The sequence below is a fragment of the Protomyctophum parallelum genome (assembly GCF_964188405.1).
Source record: "Protomyctophum parallelum genome assembly, chromosome: 16".
NCBI classification, from domain to species: Eukaryota; Metazoa; Chordata; class Actinopteri; order Myctophiformes; family Myctophidae; genus Protomyctophum; species Protomyctophum parallelum.
In genome coordinates this window covers 1,372,157-1,378,863 of record NC_139711.1, presented here as the reverse complement: position 1 = coordinate 1,378,863, position 6,707 = coordinate 1,372,157, and the positions used below count along the sequence as shown (strand labels likewise).

Genomic DNA, 6,707 nt, shown 5'->3' with positions numbered 1-6,707 from the left:
ATATTGAGTATATTCTTAAAAATGGAAGACAGACACTTGTTTATGATTGATGATGCTGATTTATATAGGCCTATCTCATACCATAGGCTGCTGTTGCTGCTGCTGTGTTGGCAGGCTTGCCCGTGGTGGAGGTCCCTGGAAGTTTGGCTGGTAGGGCATCATCAGCTGAACTCCTCCGTGTTGAACCCAGGGCTGGTGGTGGGGCAGCACCGGCAGCAGGATCTGCGGCCCACCTTGAGGTCCTATACCCTGCTGCTGTTGAGTTAGTCCAGGCTGCAGGGGTGGTGGTTGCTGCTGCTGCACGTTAGGCTGAATCTGGACCAGGATCTGGGGTGCAGGTTTGTAGCTCGAGGCCTGATCCACCGTGGGCGGAAGGTTCTGAGCTGGGACGTGTGTTTGCTGCGCAAGACCCGTATCTGGAGTTACCTGCACAGACATTGACCCGATGATGTAGGTGTTATTCAGGTAGATCTGTGGTTTTCAACCAGTGGTCTGGGGACCACCAATGGTCCTTGAGAGAGTTCCAGGGTGGTCCCCAGTTAAACTTAAATGATGTAAGAGTTGATAACCAAATGGACCCTTAGGCCTATAGATAATTAACTCTTGAGAGCATGAAATGAAACCAAATGGACCCACGTTTTTTTATGCTCTCAAGAGTTAAATTACTGTTAAACACCTGCATTACTTAATTTGGACCTTTACCCTTATTCCATCTTTTATTAAACTCGTGTTAACTGATATATCGTGCATGAATGAACATGCAATTATACAGTATGGGCACATTTCCTTGACGCAACTCATCCGATGCCCATGCTACAAGCCCAGACAATCAGGTACACCTTCGCCTTCTTGAGAGTCTAATTAAATTTCTTCACCTCCGACTTCCGAGTAACTGCCATGCAACGTTGATGTGTCACCGGATAATAGTTATCATCTGACAGCTCTGGCTCTGCTTATAAAAAGGCCTCCTCTGTGTCAGTGTTAGCAGCTCTACCCAACAGGTGCATAGAAAACAGACAGTCATAGACAGACAATCACGCCGTGCGACAACGCCAAAATGTGCGAATTTCTGAGTGTTGGCCAAGTGTTGGACGCTAAGCTGGCCGAGCTGCAGGCTGCAGTGGACTTTCTGAAGAAGCAGAATGCAGGTAAGCTCTGTCAATCAGATAACTAGATTGATTTGCTTTATTGATAAGAATCCTGAATGCAGTTCACATAACACAATATTAGCATATCTTCACTGTTACATTTAATATCTCTAAAATGTCGGGGGAACTAATGTGTCAGGGTATTATCATTTTACCACAGCTAATGTTAATGCTCAGCTGTGGATCATGGGATCTGTGTCACCTTAGCATTTAACCACTTTAACCATTATTTCAAACTTTAGCTGTTGTAAAATAGAAGATCTACAAGCTCGTGGCACGGCACACAAATCTTTGAATATATATTCGTTCACAGCAAATGTTTTTAACTCATACCTTTGCTTCTGGGGGTTCCCTGGAACAACATATTTTCAGACGGGGGCCAATATAATTACATCATTTTTGGGGTCCTTGACTTGACATAGTTTGAGAAGCACTGACATTTTCAGAAACCTGTCATGATTAAGAAGACATTTGTAGAATCTGTTATCAGGTATTAACGAAAAGCATTGAGTGAAGCCTCATTACTGGAAATGTCTTAATGTGTTCACAGAGCTCACGTCTAAGCAGCGAGAAACTGAAGCACAATTGACCACCTTGGACGAAGACGTGGGGAACCTCAAGAGAGAGGGTAAGTTAAAGTGATGCGTTTGTTACAACTAATTAAAGGACCACTTCACCACTTTTCAACTTATCTTCATAATGGTCCTCATATTCATATACCACCATTTATTCCTACTCATTCTGTGTCAGGCTTTGGGCAGTTCAGAAACCCATCCACCAGTGACATCATCGTTAGGCAGATTAATCTTTTTAAGATATAAAAAAATATATATATATTTTTATTTTTATTATCGTGAGAACGATGGCTTCCATTTTAACATTGCGACTTTTTCAGGAATAGAAAACATGCAGTTTCTATTAGCTTGGCTTTCCCATCAATTATGTCACTGGTGGACGGGTTTCTGAACGGCCCACAGCCTTCCTATGAGACACAGACCGAGTAGAAAAAACATGACAATTATATGAAGGTATAGGTTGAAAAGTGATGAAGTGGTCCTTTAAACAAATTATAATTATTAATTATATTATATGACAGAATGGAAAATCTATTTGGATTATTTGAATACTATTGATTGATTGATTGATTGAACTGATTAATGGATTAACCAAGCTTGAAATTATGTCAAATGTCACAGAAAATGTAATGAAACGGTGAGCAAGTGTAATGTTTTTCTCCCTGCTCCCTTTCTCTTCTGTCCTCAGTCGGTGATAAAGTGGGCTTTTCAGCATCGCTGGGAGATGATAAAAAAGTGTGTATTGGACCTGCGTGTGAAGAGCAAACTGTCGTGTTCAGGAATGTGTTCTTCAACAACTGCAACGCCTACAACGCTTGCACAGGTACAGAGAGCCTCACAGAATGGGTCTTTAATCCATTTTGACCTGAGATCAGATTCTATAAATGTCTTCTACATCCTGACAGTTTTCCATTCTGACCTGAGATCAGATTAAAAAATGTCTTCTATGTCAGTCGCTCTTCGATTTTTCAAAAATAGCAGACCTACAAGCTCGTAGCGCTATGAGCTTGTAGATCTGCTATTTTTAAATAGCTAAAGCATAACGTAATGCTAACACCAAAAGGGGTTGCCGCGCAGAATGGGTTAAAGGAGAACGCTGGATTAACCATTGTATTACAGTACCTATTTTGGGCCGCTTGGGCGGGAACCCCTTTTGGTGTTCTAAGCATTATGTTATACTTTAGATATTGACAAAATAGCCGATCTACAAGCTCATAGCGTGGCACCGAGTACTGTCGTAGTACCACGCTATGAACTTGTAGGTCTATTTTTGAAAAATCGTGAAAATGTGGTGCAAATCTTGGAATATATATTCTGTGAACGTTTTTAACTCAAATCTGACTCAAAGTCCCTGGAACAACATATTTTCAGATGGGGGTCGGCGGCCAAATACAGATAATTCTGGGGGTCTTTGACATGAAAAAGCCAAAGGTTTAGTACCACTGACATAGAAACATAGGTTTTTCAGAAAACTTTTAGGATTTAGAAGACATTTTTTAAGAATCATCCTCAGTTCTAAATGGGTTAATCTGATGTTATTATATCCAATAGAGGGGTAGAGAGAGTTAGATAATGACATAACATCCAGAGCGCAGTGCAGCTCCGACCACGTGTGCTGGGTCTTAGGCTAAATCCCTTTAACTTATTTTTGAGCGGTGCCTCCGCTCCATTAGGCTTCGTACACACCCTAAATGCTTTTCCAATGGAAGTCACGTGGTTTGAGTGCATGCCTTTTGTCCGACGGGGCATAGGTCCGATCCATTGGTCCCATCACTACCTACCCCAAACCCTCACCCTAACCATAACCGCGAGCTCGGGGCAGCACACCTAAACCTAACCCCGAGTCGGACCAATGCTCCGTCGAACCAATGGTCCGTCGGACCAAAGTATGCCTCCCACGTGGTTTGACCAAACACTTGTGACGGTAACTCCGTCATTTCTCGACCGTTTTGGACGTGGGGCGGCTCGCCGGAAACGGGCCGCCATCCTGGGTGCGTTCCTGGGGGACTGGATGTTCCGGGGACCCCCGCACAGTACACTACAATACAGTACAGAGCACAGTAGAGTACAGTATAACTATACCAATAAATGTATAGTTTTTTCTACACATCTGTCTTATGAGACATTGGTCATAATGACCAAAGACGTTGCATACTGTATATAGGGCTCCATTTTCATCACTGCTAAACCCTTATCCCTAAACTTCTTAGCCTTATTTTTTACTATTTTGAAAAACATTTTTTAATAGTTCAACTAGCCAATCTACATTGACACTTTGTGAGCTTGTAGACTGGCCATTTTAACTATTCAAAAATGTTTTGCAAAATAGTAAAAAAAAGGCAAAGAAGTTTAGGGATAAGGGGTTTAGCGGTGACAAAAATGAAGCCCATAGTGTTTTGTCCAAAAGGGGCTTCTGTAACAAGGCGAGCAAGCCTATAAGACATGCTCTGAGCTGCGGTCCACTCCGGATGTTGTTTTTACTTTATGTTTTTCACACCAAAGGACCCCCCCCTTAGCTGAGAGAGAAATGAAGAAACACATGATGTGTAAAATTGTGTTGCCGATGAAAAAGTTTCATAGATCATAGACTTTTTCATTCTGTCGTAACCATGACAGATTAATCGAAAACACTATAGTGATTCCATATTGCTGACTTGCAGGTATCTTCACTGCTCCGTGTAAGGGAGCGTTCCACTTCATCTTCAAAACGATCGGCTTATGTGGTTACAACTCGGGGGCCTATCTGGCAAAGAACGGCCAGCGTCAAGTCAGCACCTGGCGACCCAAGGGAAACGGCCGTGACACCGCCACCCAGGCAGTGATTCTGCCACTCGATGCCGGAGACACAGTGAATTTGGTCACTTGGGCGGAGAATGATCAACTATACGACAGTGCGTACCGCTACTCTACTTTCAGTGGCTTTCTGCTCTTCCCACTGTAGACATTCCCCAGGGTTCTCAACCTTTTCAGGCCATGACCCCTGAAGATATTCATATTTGAACTGTGGACCCAGCAAAATAATCATATTTGAATTGGCGACCACCCAAAATAATGCTTTTCAGGTGCAGATCAAATTAAACACCTTCCAACAAGTATTGAAGCCTTTCTCGCCTTTCTTTTATAATTAGACTTAAACAGTGGTGTTAAAAGTACTGATCTTTTTTATTTTATTTAACTAAATGTATCAATACTGCTATATAGAAATAATTAAAAGTCAAAGTCAAGTATTTTAGATTTACTTGAGAAAAAGTATTGGCATAAAAATCATACAGTACCAAAAGTATAAGTATATACATTATGCAGAATGTCCCATTTCCCAAGTTCAATAAGTATATCTCTGCTGAAACCACCTAACTCCAAAATGTTCATTTTTCATGAAAATAAAGAAAACCTTATATTTGGAAAACAAAGCATTACTGCCTCATCAAAGTTGGTGTTGTGACTTTATATATTGTCAGTTAGTTGCTTTAGCAGACAGTTTGTGGGTCAAATGGAATTAAGAGGTTTTGCCCGAAGCACTTTTTAACACTTTTCCAAAGAAAATTATAATAACTAAAAATCTAAAACCTCAAAAATTGAGTTAGGTGCATGGTTTCCTCCTGACAGCAACGATATTAAATCAATGCATGTTTTGTAATCAAAATCTACAAATTCGTTTTTGAGATACCTCGGGCCTAGAACAAAACGGGACATGGTTTTTTCATATCTTTAGGATGTCGATGTCTCCTTCATGAAATTGATTGTCCAAAGTTTTACTTTTACTGCAAAAGTAATTATTAAATCCATGAAAGTGACTCTCCACTTAGGCCAAAAAATGCCTATCCTGAAAGAGGGAGTTCCAACCAAGTATTAAATCCTCTATCATTTGTAATGTTTTTACATCATACACAGATAGTCTAGAGGTAGTGTCCCTAGATTCCAGAACAATCACAATGTCAATATTGTACTGTGAATCAGCAGCCTTTTAGCCTACGGTATACATAAAGCCTTTAACACCCCGAACCCCCGGGGTTATTTAATCCATTAAATCATAGCACCCAGTGATTTATAGCAGCGGAGCACTTTTACAGACGGACCGGATGTTATAATGCAGCACTCCTCCCAGCTCCTTTAGCCACATGTCAACTGTATAGTGTAGCGAGCGAAATGGCCTGGACTTCATATTTATTTTGAACCTGATCTGGTTCCACCACACCGAAGAGTGCAGTTAGAGGTGCCGGGGGGAAGTGGTTAGCTATTAACTATATTAGCTATAACTAACAATGAATGGTAATTAAGCAGTGTAAATCAATTCTCATTAATCCAGATAGGCTTAATTTTACATGAGGACACAACATGTATTGTTTTATTAAGTGCCAAGAATGGCCACGGTTATCAAGGCTATTCATTCTGAGTACCTACAATAGAGCTATGCTTAGTATTTTATCATCATCATCATCATCACCATTAGATTTGCTATAAAGTTAGCTAAATCAATCTATTTACAGTATCTGACATGTTTGATAATTATGATATGATATAGTAGGCTAAATGTATTGTCAGTTTGCACTGAAATTTGTCTTGCGACCCTGCAGCGGCCTTTGTGCAACACATACACACATTTGACATACCACAAAACATACCACAAAAAAATACAATTACATACATAGAAACACTGGGTAGTACCCATGTAGACACAGTGAATATAGTTACCTGGTAGTTGAAAATACTGGGTAACTTGCCCTTTTAACCGCAAAAAAAAAAAAAAAAATCTGGAGCCCCCCTGGGACACTGCCAGGGGGGACACTGCCAGGTACAGACCCAGTGACACTACCAGTGACTATGCATAATGACAGACAGACAGACAGACAGACAGACACACCATATATGCCAGAGGTCAGAGGTCACTGTGCCCTCATGCCTGTGTGTGCATGTGTGTGTGTGTGCGTTTGTGTGTGCGTGCATGTGTGTGTGTGTTTGTGTGTGTGTGTGTGTGTGTGTGTGT

The 6,707-nt window shown here is 41.2% G+C and overlaps 1 protein-coding gene across 1 annotated transcript; it reads left to right on the top strand.

Moving 5' to 3' along the window:
- Nucleotides 1-933: 933 nt before the first annotated feature.
- On the top strand, nucleotides 934-4,664 carry LOC310873353 (complement C1q-like protein 4; the record flags this gene model as incomplete). Its single annotated transcript, XM_083785717.1, has 4 exons — nucleotides 934-1,148; nucleotides 1,699-1,776; nucleotides 2,412-2,546; nucleotides 4,384-4,664. The coding sequence occupies exons 1-4, from the start codon at nucleotides 1,058-1,060 to the stop codon at nucleotides 4,662-4,664; spliced, it is 585 nt and encodes a 194-aa protein (XP_083641843.1). The 5' UTR covers nucleotides 934-1,057.
- Between the last annotated feature and the right edge of the window lie 2,043 nt (nucleotides 4,665-6,707).